General features: G+C 47.2%; 2 protein-coding genes across 5 annotated transcripts in view; both read right to left on the reverse strand.

Moving 5' to 3' along the window:
- LRRK1 (leucine rich repeat kinase 1) overlaps positions 1-15,067 on the reverse strand; it is a 154,324-nt gene extending 139,257 nt beyond the window's left edge. Inside the window, exons 1-2 of one of the 4 annotated variants that reach the window (XM_050799741.1) lie at positions 14,864-15,067; positions 8,567-8,785 (exon numbers count right to left, since the gene is read on the reverse strand). In XM_050799741.1, the coding sequence (XP_050655698.1) occupies positions 8,567-8,663 (97 nt within the window). In that variant the 5' untranslated portion in view covers positions 8,664-8,785; positions 14,864-15,067. Of the gene's footprint in view, positions 1-8,566; positions 8,786-11,938; positions 12,477-13,837; positions 14,781-14,863 lie in introns of those variants that run through there. The other 3 variants (XM_050799743.1, XM_050799740.1, XM_050799742.1) reach the window with 3 other exon arrangements.
- Positions 15,068-16,666: 1,599 nt separating this feature from the next.
- The window catches only part of ALDH1A3 (aldehyde dehydrogenase 1 family member A3), a 36,251-nt gene continuing 33,687 nt past the window's right edge, over positions 16,667-19,230 (reverse strand). Inside the window, exon 13 of the mRNA XM_050799746.1 lies at positions 16,667-18,589. Coding sequence (XP_050655703.1) covers positions 18,517-18,589 — 73 coding nt within the window. The 3' untranslated portion in view covers positions 16,667-18,516. The remainder of the gene's footprint in view (positions 18,590-19,230) is intronic.

Genomic DNA, 19,230 nt, shown 5'->3' on the forward strand with positions numbered 1-19,230 from the left:
GGGGGTGGGAGGTGGATGGAGGTAGCAGGGAGTGGGGGTGGTGCTCGTCTTCAGGGCCCCACAGAATACTGAGTCTCCAGGCACTTGTCATCACGAAGGGAACATATTATTTAAAGTCACAAATGCAACCTAGGGATGAGTCGGCCCCAAAAGAATGAAATGCAGAGGGAGCAGCAGATAGATGGGGTGCAAAAGGGAAGGAAATATTCATTTATCATGGCAGGAAGTCAACAGACACGTTTCAACAGATCAGCAATAGAGAGGTGCAGGCATCTTCTTTATATTGAGAAATGGTAATTACCTGAAGAACTAAAACCAGAAACAGGAACTAACAACTCTTTTGGGAGTTGACACTGGGGCAGGGCCTTGTTGCTTTTCCTATGTTATAGTCCCTTCTGTCTGACAGCCTTCATTAACCAGGGGTATGATTCCTTTGGTAATTTTTAATGTGCTTATTCTGTGATCCTGCCATTCTTCTGGGGCATATGAAGTAATATTCCACTCTTGGAAGCAAAAGGTAGAAAGGATCTAAAGACATTTTAATAATAGATTGATGAAACATGGTTGTATTCACACCAAATGTGGTGCATATAGAGGGAACTCATACTCAAGAGAAAAGAAGACATACTCAAGAGAAAAAAGTTGCACAATAATATGTACAGCTGAATATGCACGTAAAACCAGAAATATACACAAAAAGAATCATACTTGTGCTTCAGAAGAGGGTAGGAAGAAAACATACTCAGGCTGGGCACGGTGGCTCATGCCTGTAATCCCAGCACTTTGGGAGGCCGAGGCAAGTGGATCACTTGAGGTCAGGAGTTCTAGACCAGCCTGGGAACATGGTGAAACCCCATCTTGCTAAAAATAGAAAAATTTCCTGGGCATGGTGGCACGCGCCTGTAATCCCAGCTACTCAGGAGGCTGAGGCAGGAGAATTGCTCGAACCCAGGAGGTAGAGGTTGCAGTGAGCCGAGATTGCACCATTGCACTCCAGCCTGGGTGACAAGAACGAAACTCCGTGTCAAAACAAATAAAAGAAAACACACTCAGCTAACAGTGATTACCCATGGGTGTGATGGAAAGGGGGCCAAGAATAACTGTGGCTTTCTCCTTATCATTTCAATCCACTGTGCGAATTGTGGAATTCCATATAAATAACTTTTTTCTTAACCTTCAGGGTGGAGTCAGGCACCAGGAGAATGCTCGTAGTCCACTGTCAGGTAGGGGCTCTTCGCTTGCTTCTTATTTTTGAACCCATGGGTGCTTGTGATGTTTGCACAGAGACTGGGGTGACTGCCCACTGGAGCCATTTAAGCCTGGAAGCTGGGGTAGGGGCAAAATGACTGGAGGAGCCCTGCTCTGGCCTCCCCCATCCAGCAGAGTGAGGTCCCGCAGGTGTGAACCACCTGTGACCACCCACTTATCTCTCCGAGTTCACATGGCTGTGTCAAGTCCAAACTAAGCTGCCAACAGGAACTTCAGAGAGCCATTCTCATCCATTTATATTCAATTTCTAACCTCAAATTTGCATCGTCACATGGTTCCATATTTAAAATAATTGATTAAAATATTATCTGCCTTTAAATATCTCTAAGTCACTGAAAAGTTCAAAGTGTCATGTAAATTATTTTTGTTCTTGGTTCTCTGAAACGACCAGGTAGGTGATTTTAAGCCAACATTTGGCAACATGCCACGGCCCCTGGGTGCTGGATGTTGAATGAAGGATGAGAGGATGTCGCCAGGCACAACCCCAGCAGCATTAGCGAAAGGAAATGCAATCCTCAAAAGTTCTTTACAGTTGAAAATATAAGTTCTGATTAATGTGTGCTTCATTGTGCAGCATAAGGGTGATGAGCTCAGGAAGGATTCTATTGCTTGAGATGTGTGTTTCTGTTTGGTTTTTTTCTTTTCTTCTTTATGACAAATGTCACCTAATAAGTAGCAAGATGGCTACTAAGTAGAATCTGGACAAACTGAACCCAAGGGTGGCCTGAATAGTGAAGGGACTCAGAATTGGGGCTTCCAAAGAATAATAGCAGCTCCTTATTTTCATTCATCAAACTTTCCAAAAATGTGCGTGCAATTCACACACTCAAGTTTAAACTTACATGGCATTGGGAGTGGTGGGGTGGGAGGGCTCCATTCCCAGAGAACTAAAGAATTTCATAAAAATCCCTAGTGATGGCTCCTTCAAAGTCTGACTCAAGCAAACCAAGAGGGGTAAAAATCCTTGTCCCTCTGCTCAGGGGCCTAGGGATGCCCACACGGACATCTCCCTGCTGTCAGGCTGCTGACCTCTTTATGGGGGCCAGGGCAGATGGCTGGTAAGAAAATCTTCTCTCTTGGTGGCTGAATGCATGCCAAGTGAGCCTGGGCTGCTCCCTAGCAAGCACAGAGGCCAGTAGATAGGGCTGCCCTGCACACCCCACATAAAGGAGGCCAAGTTAGGAGCAAGTGTGGAGTGGGGGAGGCCGGGCAGGGGGTAAGGACTGGGGCTCCGGTGAGCCACCACCTTCAGGCTCGGGCCACCTAGAATGGGGTGGATCAGTGGGGGTACTCCTGAGAGCTCGTCCATGGCAGGGTGGGGAGGCAGGTAGGGGCAGCTCTCCCCATGGACCCAGGTGTGTATGGCCGAATAATTAGGCCACATACAGAGAAGTCAAAAAGCTATTGTGATATCTAAGTGGAACATGTAAAGTTGCTGACGGCCTGTCAGTGGGATGGCTTACTCAGCCTAAAAAGGAATTTGCAGGGAGGGCAACACATTTGCTTTTATTGACTCCAAGAAATGGGTTAAGGGATTCCGATCTGTCTAAATGAATAAAGCCAGGCATGAGGAGAGTCCCACAGCATCCACTTCCTACCAGAGCTGTCCACAGAAAGGCATTGTTGCTAGGGAGTCAGTTCCCCATTGCTACAAGTAAGCAAGCACATTACGGACAAGTAATTAGGAGAAGATCTAAGCCTCAGGTTAAAACGAATGTTCAAAGGCTCATCAAGGCCTGGAGCATCTGTAGCTGGGCTCTGCTTTGTGAGTGTGAAGCACAGCTGTGCTAACTGCCACCTGCATGGATGGACGCACACAGCCACCTCGCCCGCCACCTGGGCCACCAATCAGCCTCCCTGTCCTTCTCCTCACTCATTAAAAGATTCCTGACCAGACGTGGCTGTGTGCTCCCTGGAGGGGCTGGCCTGCTCCTGCAGCCAGGCTGGAATCTCCTTTGCTGCAAGGCCCTGCCTGCCCTGTTTCCTGTGGCTCCCATGGTGTGAATACAGCTCAGCACGTTCAGGCAGGACACCAACAGGAGGAACAAGTCAGAGATGTGGGCTGGCTCATCAGTGGGGATCTGTCCTTTGTAGACTTTCCTGCTATGGCCCTACAAGAAGGCCGGCTGCCACCCTAGAGGCTCTTCCTAATTCGACCTATTTCCTACTTCTATTTCTGGAAGGCAGGAGGAGGCCCCACTTGAGCAAACCTCTTAGCTCCTATATTAAGAAGTTGTATTTCAAATGCAGATTTGAAAAAGCCAAAGGAGAAAAAAACAAGACATTGGAAGTAGCCATGAAACAACCTGGAATTTGAAGACCTTCTGGAATGTTCCTTCTCCTCCTTTGGTCCATGCTGGGTCCGGTGGTGGGCAGGGCTCTGAGAGGTGTGTGACCGTGGCAGGGCTTTCAGGACCGAAGCGATGGCCACTCACAGAGAGCTGGGGGTGCGAGCCCCTGCTTGGGTGATGTCTGATCAAGCTCCACCCACCCTCCGCAATCCAGAAGTCTCCCCAAGTATTCTCCACCTGAATTATCTGGAAGTTTCCTGACTTCCCTACTTTCCAGGACAGCTCTCCTTGGCTGGCAGGACTGGTTTTTCCACTCTGGCTGGTGTTAGACATACTCAGAAGAATGAACATCTAATGACATATTTGTCAAAGTAGTGCACGCCCTGCAGCCCATGCCCAGTATCTCATTGACAGCTGCTCTGTCAGCTGGCAAACTCTACGCCCATCAAAACTTTCCAGCCGTTCCTCCTGCACCACAGGCGAGCTGACTGCTGCCGGTGCTAATGAGGTGGAGATTGTCACACACCTTCCTGGGACACAATTGTGTTGCACAAACACACAGCGGGCCGCACGGCAGGGCAGACACACACAGACCCCAGCCCCATACCAGCTGGGTAAAGCCCCCTACATCCAGGGACTTTGAAAGGATTAACCATTCTAAACAAACATGAGCTGAGGTCACGCAAGTCACAACAGGTAGGGGGTGTGAAAAGGCAAGCCTAGTACACAAATGAAAAATTTAAAATACCATTACCCCAACATCCAAAAGTAGACACTGTTTTTTAAAGTGTGGGTCTTTTTCTAAAGTGTACTCGGAAGTATACTAAGAACATTATTGTTTTCAAACACGTTATCTAACAAAGATTTTTAAAGCATGAGAAAACTGAACCTACATAATTTTGAGTATCATTAATTTTCCTTCTGGCAGCCAACTTTTCTTAGCCGGAGCTGGAAATTAGGCCTGAACAGTCTGCCCTGAGTGAGGCTGGTGGATTTGGGGGGTAGGAGAGGGGAAACAGGACTCCCTATCATCCCAGGAAGTCTGGGAGAAGGTGGGATGGGACAAATCCAGCTTAGGCTCTGGGGACAGGCTCAGAGGGTGATTCCTGCAGGGGGATCAGCTGCAGTCATAGTAAGTCAAGTATTCCACATTTATTCCAGAAAGACATCAAAGCAAAGAGGCCAGTGGAAGCAGATCTAACTTTGGATGTAAGCACAGGAGGTTCACCGCTTAGATTCTAATCACGAATCATCAGTACTTAAATAAACAATAATTTTAAAATAGCTTGCAATATTATTGTTCTGGACGCAAAAGAAGGCAAAACAAAACAAAAAGCAATGTGTAGATATCGTAGGAAACATAAACAGCAGAGATGAGCAAAGCACAGTGACTGCAATCCCAGCACACACACGTGACCACACACCACCCTTTGAGCATTACCTGCTCCTTGGCTGTGGCCTTAGTGTACATATTTATTAATATATTCTGTGAAAATGAAGTCCAACATGCAATGCATTAAAATTGGGCTTTACAGAGGGGGCACTGTAGGCTTTAATCCCTGGAATTAATACATTCTGTTAGTGAGCTCCAGGGCTGGGGCTCACAGGCTCAGTTCTGCTGGTACCACCTGTGGGACCTTAAAACTCTGAGTATGGGTATAAATTAGTAGCTTCTCACAAGATTCCTTATGAGGATTTGGTTATTATTGTAATCCATTAATATGTAATAGAATTTTCTTAATGCTAAATAGGGGACAGAACTTTCTGGGGCATGTCAGGCTATTTTCCTCTCCTCTTCAACTCTTGGTTTTCTGTGTTAGGTCACTGCACAAACACCTCCCTCATTCGCAGGGGGTCCCAGGGTGTCACTTCCCTGTCCTGTCTCTACTTCAAGCTCTTTGAACAGTACACAGTGAAGGCTGCTGCGGTCCCATCAGGGTCCTTGGCCCTTTTGTGTGTCTCTTGGGTTACACAGAACAGGAATGGCAGGGATTCCTGAGATCCCACTGGGGAAAGAGGCCTGGGGCAGAAAAGACTTTTCTGTGCCTGCTGTTTTCCATCAGAGCAGTCAGGAGAGGACATGTGCCAAGCTCAGATGCAGGCCTTTAGGGAGAATCACGGGGGGCTGGGGAGTGCCACACTTTGGTCTCTCAGAGCACCTTAACATTTTCTAGTTATCTGTCCTGCCACAAGCTTGGAGGTGGGGACGGGTTTGTCCAAAGCCCATTGTGCCCTGGTCCCTGGGACCTGTAAGAATCAGTGGGGGATCCCTGGGGACTTAGAAACGCAGGCTCGGCCGGGCGCGGTGGCTCAAGCCTGTAATCCCAGCACTTTGGGAGGCCGAGACGGGCGGATCACGAGGTCAGGAGATCGAGACCATCCTGGCTAACACGGTGAAACCCCGTCTCTACTAAAAAATACAAAAAAACTAGCCGGGCGAGGTGGCTGGCGCCTGTAGTCCCAGCTACTCGGGAGGCTGAGGCAGGAGAATAGCGTAAACCCGGGAGGCGGAGCTTGCAGTGAGCTGAGATCCAGCCACTGCACTCCAGTCTGGGCGACAGAGCGAGACTCCGTCTCAAAAAAAAAAAAAAAAAAAAAAAAAAAAAAAAAAAAAAAAAAAAAAAAAAACGCAGGCTCTCTGTGCCTCAGGCCTCCTGAATGAGATTCTGCATTTCACCAGGATCCCCAGGGGACATGTGCACATGATAATTTGAGAAGTGCTGCTCTACGGGACTCAAACCATTTAGATGGGCTGATTCTCCACTTTAGCTACACATTAGAATCACTAGGGAACTTTTAAAAATCACCCATGCTGGCCAGGCGCCATGGTTCACTCTTGTAATCCCACCCCTTTGGGAGGCCGAGGTGGGTGGATCACTTGAGGTCAGGAATTCTAGACCAGCCTGGCCAACATGGTGAAACTTTGTCTCTACTAAAAGTACAAAAATTAGCTGGGCGTGGTGTTGCACGCCTGTAGTACCAGCTACTCAGGAGGCTGCGGCAGGAGAATCGCTTGAACCTGGGAGGTGGAAGTTGCAGTGAGCCGAGGTCATGCCCTGCACTTCAGCCTGAGTGACAGAGCAAGACACTATCTTTAAAAAAAAAAAAGAAAAAGAAAAAATTACCCATGCTTGCTCACTCATTGCCCCCCTGCCCCAAGATGCTGCTCTGGTGGGTCCAGGTGGTGCCATAGCCCTGCCGGTTTGAGTCACTACCCAGTGACTCTGTGGGCCATGGTTGAGAAGCACTCCTTTAGATCACCAACTGTTGACCAGGAGGGGGAGGGAGCAGCGCCTCCTGTGGGGCTTTTTCAGATGACACAGTCACCCACCCAACAGGCCCCAAACAGACCCAGGGTCCCTGTCCCCACCCTCATCCCTCAGGGCTGCCAAGAGGAGCAGCAGGAGGATAAGGGAGCCTCATGTGCACTGGAAATGTGGAGGTGCTACCCCCAAATCGGGGACAGTGTTCTATCACCCATGTCACCTCGATCTCACACTAACAGAGCAAGGCCTTTCTACCACACAACTGAAAAAAGACATATGTCTAAAACAAAGAAAAAGAAAATTTACAAAGATACAAGTTGAGCACTCTGGAAAGATTTATTGCTGGACAATGTCAAGAAGCAAATTCGTCTCCCATTTCATAATGTGATGGATGTGAAAAGACACCTTCCAGAAACATCACCCTGGTCAGCTGCTGGACATTTCAGATGGAGTGAAAACACTCAAACAACTGAACAAAGTGTCTGCCAAGCCAGGTACAGTGGCCGATCGTTACTTAACACGGTTAAGGGTACAAATGTGGGCCTCTCAGACTCAACATGTTGACACTTTCACCTGCCATAGTATGGCCTAGCATTTAAGAATGAGTGTTACAGCATTAAGACAGGGTTCAGACGGCAATTCTGTGATTTCTGAGTTGTAGACCTTGAAGTTTCCAGGCTTCTCTTACCCTCATGTTCCTCAGCTATAAAACGGAAATAAAAGTACCATGTTCCAGGTTGTCATGAGGATTTTATGGCATTATTTTGTAAAGTTCTGAACTTTGTAGTGCCTGGTACATACTAAGGGATTAACAAATATTTATTAACAATGATATCCTATTGGTCTTAAAAGTGGTACAACTGTAGTGGAAAATCTGGCAGTATGTGCCGAGAGCTTAAAGATGTTCAAGACCAATAATTCAACTTCTGTAAACCTACATTACAGAAATAACCTTGAAACCAAGTATTAAGAAATGGGAAGGAAATGCTTTGGGTGGGAGTGAATAACTAGAAGCAACCCAAATGTCCCACAGGAGAATAAGGATCAGGACAATAACTGCACATAGCACTCCCGCAGAAGATGATGTTTCTTTTGGTTCTGAGTGCTGCCCAATTTATGAATCATTTTTTGATCAAATTATTAAATTGTAAAAAAATAAATAAAATAAATGAAATGATGCTTCACTTGATCATAGGAGCTAGGTGGTGCCCTCGGTAAATGTCACTGATAGAAGGTTGAGAGAAAAAAGCAAGATACAACATTACATGCACCTTATAAGTGCAATAAAGTCAAAACAAAGTCCCTTAAACACAGAGAAGCAGACTAGGAAAGAACATGTCAAGATGCTCATTGTGCTTATGTTTCAGATAGCGGGATTCTGGATGATTCTTTTTCCTTCTTCCTTTTTTTAAATCAATTTTTCAATTTTTCCTTAATAAATATGTATCCTTTTTATAATGAAAAAACAAAACTAAATCTTTATTCTTAAAAGTTCTTTAACCCAACATGAAGTGATGTCCCAATTGTTAAGATCTGTGAGTCTGCAATCAATTTTGTACACGGTTCCTCAATTTTTAGAATTTAGGAATCCCAAGATACATTTTATGATGAAAGAGCACCAAATATGGACGTCTGATTTCCATTGGTTGAGAACCCCTTGTTCTTACATAGCCTAGACACCGTGCAGGATGAGCATGGCAGGTCACACCCAGGGAGGCATAAGCATGGCCCTGTCCTTACCGTTAAGTGTCTCCATGGCGCGTTCTGGACACACAGCTGACTCCTCCGGCCCCACACACCAGTACATGCTGGGTGGTCTTTGCGACATGCCAGCCATCAACCCTTGCAGCAGCCAATCTTCAAAGGCAGGTCCCGCTGTTGTCACTGCCACTGTCACTGGCCGTGGGGTGCATTAAGGCATGAACTCATAGCCATGGATGAGCAGAAAGCTTTCTTGTTCTGGTGGGTGAAAAACAATAAAATCAGAAAGCCTTTATAATTCCTGTCCTCCTCCCCTGCAAATATCTGCATGGGTTCATTGAGCTTTCCCTCTGCAATATTCCTTTTTGTAGTCCATCTATCCAGCCAAACCCATCAGGTGTGGTCAGTGGGAAGGCAGAGCTCCCGCATCCCATCTTGATGCTGGGCTCAGGTCTTGTCTACTTGAAAAGAGTCTCAATGAAACCCCAGACAATTGCAAAACACATACTAGTAACTGACTCAATCATCGTTCAGTCAACACACACCCCCTGTCACTTGCAAGGCAGCCAGGCTCTGTGTGAGGCTCAGTGGTGCCAAGATGGTTAAAGGAGGCTCTTGCCCTCAGAAGCACACTCCAATGGGGGTAGGGCAGATATAGTTAAGGTTGGTCACAATACAAGGCTCTCTTTTTGCCCAGGGCCAGTTCTTCTGGAAGCCAGAGGTGAGTATGTCATCCCAAAGGGGCAGTCAGGCAACAGTCCCAAAGACAGGGAGTTATTACTGGTTATGAAGTCAAGTTAGTGTGAGCTTTAGCAGGAAGCTAAATGACAGAGGTTAGCAGAAATGAGCCTCAAAAATTCTGCCCCTTTCCCAGGGCATATTTGGCAATGTCTGGAGACATTTTTGGTTGTCACAACTTGGTTGGGGGAGGGTGCTACAGGCATCTAATGGGTAGAGGTCAAGGATGCTGCTAAACATCCTACAATGCACAGGACTGTTATTTGCAACAAAGAATTATCTGGCCCCAAAAGTTCCAAAGCGGGGTTAGACTAATCTCTGACTAATCTCTGACTATGATAAACTGCTGAGACCAGGTGCTGCTCTTCTATGCTGGGCCCCCACTGAGCTTGGAGTACCCCCCATGGGCATGGGTGCCCATCCTGGTACCGTGATTGAAGGACCAGAGGGAGGGTAAGACCCACGTCCAGCTCAGGCCTGACACGAGGTACTACCATAAGAAATGCCTGTGTGCCTATCAATATTCTTGTAGCGTATCCTATATGTAATGAAGTATGAGGTAATTAGCACCCCTTGTCTGTGTTCTCTCACCTAGACAACTCTGAAACGGGGAGTGATAGTGCAGCCAAAAATATATTTTTAAATCAAGGTTATGTAAAAATAATGCCTAAGACAATCTGTAAAGGCAAAAGCACAGTGTGGATGTCAAAGGTGTGAATTGTCTCTGTCACATGTTAGCAGTGAACCCCCCAGCTGAAATTTATGTGTGTCTCAGTTTTTCACCTGTTAAAAATAGACATCTACCCTTATGCCCTGGCCTGCTGGTGGGGTTACTGTGTGAATTCAGCTAAAGTAAAGTTTCTGCTGCCTCTCTGTACGACAGGGCTGGGGTGGTATACCTGCAGCATCAGTGTGCAGAGTTGGAGACCAGTGGGTCTCTCACCTTCCCCTAATGAATAAGATCAGAATATCAATGCTGGAGGACAGATGCCAGCCTCACCAGTGGGTAGGTTCTAGAAGGTACTGTGAGCAGTAGGAGCACAAAGTAAGATACAGGACAAGGTTGTGGGAATTTCTCACCTAAAAGCCTAGAAATCAGGCACCTGGCCCAGGTGGACTGGACTCTTCAAGGCAGGGGAAGGCGGAGCTAGAAAAGTCAGGCTCCAGCAGCCTTGTGTATGCTGCACATGTTTCTGAGCCAAAGAGGGATGGTCGAGAGAAACCATGTGTGGGAAACACCCGTGTTTGAAGTTGGGAAGCCTAAAAAGTCGAAGGAGGAAAGGAAAAACAATCAATCTGGGCAAAATTTAGGGGATGATTAAAGCCTTATAAATAGCAAAACCTGATTTGGAAAATCAATTTGTGACAGAGAGAGGAAGAGCCAGCAAGACAGAATCTGTTTTAAAATAAAGGTTCCAAATCACACATTCACATCCAGAAACTGAGAAGCACAGTTGCCATCTGCTTGCAGACACCTCTCCAAAACAGTACCACACATAACCAACAGCGTTTCAAAAATCCAAATGCTAGACATTCTTCCTGAAAACAGAAGTGTCTTACCATACAATGTTTTTAAGTTTAAAAAAAAAATCTTAAAATTATTTCAGGCTAACCCTCACCCAGCACATTTTGTTCCCCTTTTTATTTTCAGTTTCCTTTTGAAAATCACTTTACCAGTGGAAGATTTTGCCCCTGGAGCAGTTTTAAAATTCTAATTAGTATTTTGGCTTATATTCTAAGGTAGAAGATTTAAGATGAGGTAATTCAAATTTTGCTCAATCTTTGCATTCAAATGGATCTTTACTTCCTCCTGCTTCTTTTGGGTTCAGATCAGTGCCAACAAATGATGGTTACAAATTACATGTTTTCATTATACACCCTAAAGAGGGCATCAACAGGTTTTCTGCAGTAATGATGGTTTAAATGATTTTTCAAAACCTCATCAATTTCCTTTTGCCAACTATTTATACCTGCATAAATGAACAAACCTAAATATTTAATGGAAAAGAAAATAGCCAGGTGTGGTGGCTCACATTTGTAATCCCAGTACTTTGGGAGGCTGAGGCAGGTGGATCACTTGAGGTCAGGAGTTCGAGATCAGCCTGGCCAACATAGTGAAAACCCATCTCTACTGAAAATACAAAAATTAGCTGGGTGTGGTGGTGGGCACCTGTAATCCCAGCTATATGGGAGGCTGAGGCATGAGAATCATTTGAACTCAGGGAGGTGAAAGTTGCAGTGAGCCAATATTGTGCCACTGCACTCCAGCCTGGGTGATAGAGCAAGACTCTAGAGAAAAGAAAAGAGAGGAACCTGTCATTCATTCTACAAATGTCTTACTGAGTTCTTTCTATGAAGATGGAACTTCGTGAGTTTGTGAAGCTGGTGGGGGAGCAGACAGCTAAGTAATTGCTATAAAGTTTCTGACAGCAGAGAAACCCAGGTATTTTAGGAGGCTTGGGAAGGACTGTCGATATTGAAGAGTTAGAAGACCCTTGTAAGCAAAGCATGCTAGACATGCTCATTCATATCACCCAGCTCCTTTTTGAATGAAAATCCTGGTCAAAATGGTTAGCCCATGAGTCTAGAAATCTCTTGAGTGCTATTTGCATCCCTTACTAACATTGGCTTGCCTACAAAATGTGTTTAATGGATTTGTGGACATCAAAATACCTTGGAGCTGCAGGCCAGAGAAATATGTTGTTCTCAATCCCAGATGAGCACAAAAAGGCTGGAGGAGAGAAATGCTCCATGAGTCTGAAACCACAGGTTAGTTAGGGTTGTCCATTCTCTGTCCAGTCACTCTACCACCATGCAGAGGGTGACTCCCCCTACAGTTATGGGAATGAGGGCGCGGCAGTAAGCAAGACAGACCAGTCTCTGACCTCAGGAGCTCCAGTGGAGACCACAAGGTAATTAAGGAGAAATTAAACAGATAAAGGAGTACAGAGTGGGGACTGCGGGGAGGCTGCAGAGTGAGGGATGTGAGAGAGAGTGTGGGTTTTAAGAGGGTGACCAGGGAAGGCTTTCTGAGGCTATGTGAAGAGTCGGGAGGCAGCAGTGCAGGGGCCCAGTGCTGGACAGTGAGCTCAGTCAGGGTGGCTGGGGGCAATGGCCTGGTGGTCTGAGATAGCAGAGGCTGGATCAGCTGGGGGTGTAAGGAGAAGGAGGTCTCCTGGATCGCATGCCAATGGCAAGGAGAAGCTACTGAAGGATTCCATACAGAGGACTGATATAGTCCTATTTACCCATTTAAACACACACACACACACACACACACACACACACACACACACACACACACGCTGCTATATAGAGAATGGAGGGAGGGGGAACTGTAATCCTACAGTAAAGAGATGCTGGTACCCGGGACAAGGGGTGGGGGACATAAGAAAAAAGGGGACAGACCAGGACACATTTTAGACGTAGATCCACAGACTGAATGTTTTTGATCTGAGCATCTGAGTTGATTGTGAGGTCACTCCCTGAGACATTGACATTTGGGAGAAGGAAAGGTTTGGCTGACAGCAAAACCTCCTTTAGGAACAAATTAGGTGTGAGGTTAGTTTGTTATACTATTTTCTCTTTCAGGACATAGGCACAGATGAAGAAAATCAAATCATAAAAGACATTTAACTTAACATTTTCCAAAATTGTGCATGTTCTAGCTGTCCCTTTAATGTCTGGGCATTTTGATACCCTGCGAGTGAGTGGCAAACTCTAAAATTAGTGTACATGGTGAGAGGTTTGCTAAAAGCTATATGTCCCTGTTTCTCTACCTGTTGCAGGGGATGTGTTTGTGGGAGAAAAATTTCGTGGCCTCAAACTGTGAAGGGGTAGGTTGAAATGGCCACAGGGGTCTTTATATTCTCCACCATCGGCTCCCGGCTGACCCCGGCCTTACTAGGCTTCCTCGCCTGCGTCCCTGCCTGCCGGGAAGGTCCTGCGTAGGTTGCAGAGACCATGGCAGACATAGCAGTTGTACCAGCCAGAGACACCTGGGCAAGAAGCATAACCCAGACATTGAGGAGGGTGAAGCCTCGCTGGGCCACCCCGCAACACCAGGAAGCCCTGGAGCAGTGAGAGACTCCTGGGCTGTCTCTTGTCAACACCCTGGCACAGGCACAACCGCGCGCTCACTCTCCGCCCGCTCCCCGTTAAAGGACGGGGTTTTCTCCAAAGGGAGAGGAAATATATGGACGCCCTGGTGTATTTGCCTGCTTGTGTTTCTTGCCTCTGCTTCCCAGCGTTCCCGACCCTGTCCCATACGGGGTTTCGGGGTTCCCCGCTCGGGCCCGCACACCCCCCTACCACAGGTTGGCTGGGCTACGGGCGTGGCGGGAGGCAGCCGGGACGTGAGACTGGGGGTCACCCCACACGCCCTCCGCGCCCCTCGGGCTGCGGCCCCTGCGCAACGGCCACCCATGTCCGACCATGCGGCCGCCTGGAGCGCAGGCCCGCGGCAGGCAGAGGCCAGGGCTCCCCGCGGACGCGGGCGCGGGCTCCGGATTCCCGGGCCGGCCGCAGGAGGCAACCAGGTCCCTGGGGGGCGCGGAGAGGAACAGCACTTACCTGCGGCGGCGGCGGGGCCCGGGTACGGACGCTCCGGGACGCGGGGCTGGGCGGACACTGGCGGGCCGGGGCCTGGCCGTCCCACAGCCGTCTGCCCCCCGCGCCTCGGGCCGCGCGCCGGGGCCGGGCCCAGACGCACTTCCTCAATCCTGAGGCCGGCGGGCGGGCGGGGAGGGCGAGTGGCGCGAAGAGCTCGCAGAGCAAGGCCGCCGCCAGCTCTCGCAGGAATGGTTTCGAGGCGTCCCCTCGGTGGCCGCCTCAGTTTCCCTAGCCGTAAAACGCGGGCGATCGCGCTCAACCCCCGTGCCCCGGGAGACGCCGGGGTCCGCGGGCCATTCTAGTACCAGGTCTCTCCCTCAGGTTCGGGCACTCGGCTCCCTCCACGCGGGGCAAGCGCGGCGATGAGATTGGTCGGTGCTGCGCTCAGCCCCGCTTTCACTATCCCTCTGCTCTAGTGGCAGCAAAATCAGCAGATCAGCCCCTAACTTGCATGTGGCCCATACACTCCGTCCGTAAAAATTAAAAAGACAGGGAATATTCATTTGTGTACAGTTCTTTCCAGGGCAATACAGAAATATGTAGTTCTAAAGCGTTAACGATTTGCAGTTTGCACATCCTCCATCACATGGATTTTACTAATTCAATAATGGATGTATGCAAAGTATTTGCTGTTTGGTGAATCATGTTTAATTGTCGGCTTTGGGGGGAATACATAAAACATGGAATATTGGTAATTTATCGTGTTTCAACCTTTCATAAAGGTGTCATCAGGCTGCTGAGGCTAATATAGAAACGCAGACCATAAAGATCCGCGTCCACTCTGCAGGAGGGCCTCACACTGAGCTCCACGTGTCGACCCAGGGAAAAGGCCTGCTCAGGAGAAGCAGAGGGTTCCACGCCCTGCAGGACCAGCACCCTAGGCTCCTCTCCTGAAGTGTTATGACTCGCATATTCCCAGGATTTCGCGCAGATCTCCCCCACCCTCACTGACATTTCACAGAACCCGGGCAGCTACAGGGCTCTTACAGGACCTCCCGGACACCGCGGGACCGTGTTTCCTTGAGCGGCTTCTTGGGTCCCTGGTTGGCGAGGGGACCACCGAGCAGGTCTGCTCTGCTCCTGGGAGGCTGCTCCTGCCACTGGACGAGTTTCCAAAAGGGTAAGCGCAGTTCTGCAATCCTGTTCTCACCCCTGAGGGCCTCACACCAGTTTACAGGAGCCAGCAGTGTGATTGCTACAGATAAGTTCCCAACAGTTTGCAGGGCGTGGTGTCCTCAGTGCTGAGAGAGCCCCGCGACTGAGGCGCAGCTCCTCCAGGGCGCGCAGCCCCGCCACCTGGCGCCACCGCGAGGGAGCGCAGGCCCAGGGCCCGGGCAGCCGCTGGAGGGGACGCCGCCCAGTAAGGCGGGGCACCTCCGCTTCCCTTCTAAATGAGCTTGGGAATAGGCTAGGAAATGTCTCCAATGTAGAAAACAGCAGGAACATTTGACACGCGGATGACCTGTGTTGAGCCCGTTATATTCCCAGCATTTAATTCTAGCCATTAGGCATGTGTTAGCCACAACTTATCATAGGAAGGCTATTGCAGATAAGATTCCTTTCCACTTCTTCCTAAGGCTCGCTGACCCACGGTTCTCTAGCTTTTGTTGGTAATCCCACCCGGATTCTCAGCACCCTAGGTTGGAATGACCCCTCCTGAGGTGGGTGAGGTCAGCTGGAAGCCACCTCCCTGAACTGACTTTTCTCTCTTTTTGAAGGCACAGTGGCTGAGAGCTCCTTCTGTGTTTTCTGGTTGTTTTTCTTCAGCCCAGTTCGCAGTTTCCTCTGACAGTCTTCCTTGAACAACTTCCTAAACGCCCTTCATGAACCCCCTTCAAGCTCATGCCTAGGAGCAAGGAGCAAATCTTCATCCACCAGCAGAAGAAGCTAGGCCATCCCAAAGGGTCCACTTCTAGAGAGTGTGCCAACCCCCACACGCACACCAGGCACACAAATGCATGTGTGCACACGCACACTACACCCTCCAATTGTCCCCAGAATGGCTCCCTTCAGGGAGTCACATTCCGGGACACCAAATGAGGGAAAATATCCTTCTCCTATAGTTTTCTGCTCGCATTTGGATTGAGAAATGGGATGTCTCTAAATAATGTGTCTAAATTCTCTTAACATAAGTGTGTATCTTACGAGAGATCTGATCCCAGCCTCCCTTAAGTTTTTTTGTTAAAGAGGTGGTGCTTTGCCACCCACATCAAAGTGATCTGGGCTTTCTACATCAAATGCACAGGTTGAGCTTCAAGAACATACCCCAGTACCACCAATGATCTTGATCCAGTGTCAGTGTCAGCTCCCAACGTGGTGATTGAGGCTTCTTGGTTAGAAGCTTTAGAAACTTGAGGTCAGTGAAACCCAAATTGATCCTTTCTCTAGATCCTCAGAGGAAAAGGTGACAAAAACAGACACTTGTGCTCACAGTCAGGGGCACAATGCTGTCTGTCAATCCTCATGCGGTCCTCCCCACCATTTCCCGCACTGACATCATTACCACTTTATGATAAACGGAGACTCAGGCAGCTTAGATGACAGCTGAAACTCAGCCAGATATGATGTGGAACCTCTGAGGCCCAGCTCCTTGCTTGGTCAACCCAAGCCCACAGAAATGGGTTTCAGAGTCAGGCAAAGCACTGGGCCCAATTGACAGAGTAAATGTAATTTTATGCTTACATTATTGATCCTGCTTTAATATCAGCCATTTTGTACAGGTCTCAGAAAGAGAAAGGCCTGCCATAGAATTCAAATGAGTTTGGTCTTTAAATGAAAAAGCATAATGTGTCTCAAATATCCAACTTTATTTTATCATTTTTGCATTGTGGAACACGATCTGCAGTTAGGATCAGACTTCCCAGGCCTATAGATTTTTAAATCACACCACAGGGGTAAACCTTAAAAGAAGTGAAACCTAACACTATATATATTTCCATTTCTAAATACAGTATATTACAGAAGGTTTAAATATACCACCTCTGTGTACTTACAACTATAAAAAGATACATTAACTATACCAATTATAAATAATGTAGCATTTCATATTAAAGACATTATTGTACAATGAGAGAATAGGAACCCTCTAACGTACCACTATCAAGGTTAGTGTCTATAGCTACTTGAGATAAAATACTGAAAATTCAGTGTATGAAGTCAAATCCTGATTTAACAAGTTATTGGTAGTGTGAGTGATAAGTGTTAGCTGATGAAGGGAAGGTAAATGTGGTAATTTATATCTCTGACAAGGGTGATAGGCCCATTTTATACATGGTTTTCCTTATACACACACTGGTTCTGATACGGGGCCTCATTTTGTTATTGCCCTCTCCAATTTAATTTGCAAACTTAAGCACCACTTTCCCAATCAGGAAAGTACTAGTTAGTAACCATAAAAGTATCCAAATAATACATTTGTTTTTGTATTTGAAGCTACATGGGAACACTTTCAGTTTCCCAAGTTAAAACATGACATTGCACATCATCATTTGGATACCTAAAGAGGAAAAGAAAAAGTCACAACCTGCCAGTGAAATACTCAGGCCACTTGGATGAAGACCCAGGTCCTCCATAGAATCCAGGTGTTATTTACTAACTAATCAGAAATTAACATCAAAATAGGACTTAAAAATAACAAGGCTGTGTTATAACAGCAGTCTTTCCAGTTGTGTATGTTTTACTAATCTAAAATGGGTAACAGAACTGGAGAAAAAGAAGACTATATAGACTTATCGTAAGCCATTAGTGAACATGATAGAAATGCATAATTTGTTAAAGCGAATTACGGCTCTGATTTGTCAAATGAGGGGGTTAATTATCCTAGGATTTGCTATGCTGTTGTGGTGTTAGAATATTGGATCTTTAGCAGCAAAGGTAATATCAACAATATTTTCTGCTTAAGAAAGTGCCTTGGTTAAGGTAGACTATGATATCATTTTTGACTAAGCTCTCTGGGCTATTGATTCTGTCCTATTCCAAAGGCAGTATTGGTTTGAAGCTGAATCTCACGGTCAATGTCAATATGCAATCCACAAAGACCCTGATATCCTTCCACGGTATGCACTTCCCAAAAGTTTCTCACCATGAAATCCTTTTTTTTTTTTTTTAAACAAACAAACAAACAAAAAACCAAAACGTACTGTGAGTCCTTTCCCATGGATTGGTCCCACCTTTACCTCGGAAAGAGGCGTGGCTTGCTCTACGAGCAGGTCCACCCTGAGGAGACCACAGGTGCAAGAGCCCTGCTTGCAGAACACGCAGGGGGTTTTTCCCACATTCTTATTGGAGTCAGATTCGGCAAAGCATTTTAAGCAATGGCTGGATACTTCAAATATCACTCCCTGTTAACAACGCCCTGAGTATCTCACTGTCTCCGGGATCTGGACTAAAGTGAAAAACAGAAATGGCCAACAGCTCCCTCCCGAGGCAGGACTGCGATTTCACAGACAACATATGGGCATCCCCAGTTTGGTGAATTAACAGGACAGTGAGAGGAAAACAGCAATCATTCAACTCCAGTAGATGTAAAGCCTCCAGAAGAATGTGTACGGGGAAGGTCAGACATGTCATTTTTTTCTCCAGCACGTTTCATCTGCCACATTCCCCTGTCCGATGTTTGAAGAAGGAGCCCCGCCTTTCCTTCAGGGATTCTTGTCGCCAAGTTTGATGGTGACAGTTTTCACTTCTGTGTATTCGGCCAAAGCATATTCACCTCTGTGATCACAGAAAAGAGGAAAATTCAAAATGGGCACGTTCCTTAGCCTTTGTGTAGAAACTGTTCTGATGCTTCATCATTCCATCAGGCCATTGGAGGCTTATGCAAAAGGTCAAAATGTGACGACTTCATGGAATAATAGCCAGGACTATAACACCACTAGTAAGTGCCAATAGCTGCATATGTGACTTAAATGTAAATATCAAGGTTTTCTTGTGTGTGATGCTTTTGAAATAGCCAGGACTAATGGTTTACCTTTGGAGAATAAAGGGGATTTAAAAAAAAATAAAGAGGTGAATTCCCTGGGATGGCAATAGAGAGCAAAAAGAGAGGGCCTGGTGGACGGAGGGGTGAGTGTGAACAAGGGAAGAGCAGAAATTACACTGGGTTTATAACTTTTAGATGGCAATTGGGAGCTGCTTGAAGAGGAGACAGAAGAGGCAGACGCCCAAAGCCATTGGCTGGGGATGTGGCCAGAGGACCAGAGGGAAGAACACTAAGGGCCTGAAGTTGGCCTCAGAGTGCACAGCTGGGGACCAGTTGTCAGACAGTGAGGCCAGCCTAGGGGGCATGAGGGAAGCAGACATTAGCACAGACTGGACACGGGGAGTCCACAGCCTTTGGGTTCACATCCTTGATG

Source organism: Macaca thibetana, chromosome 7, assembly GCF_024542745.1.
Source record: "Macaca thibetana thibetana isolate TM-01 chromosome 7, ASM2454274v1, whole genome shotgun sequence".
NCBI lineage: Eukaryota > Metazoa > Chordata > Mammalia > Primates > Cercopithecidae > Macaca > Macaca thibetana.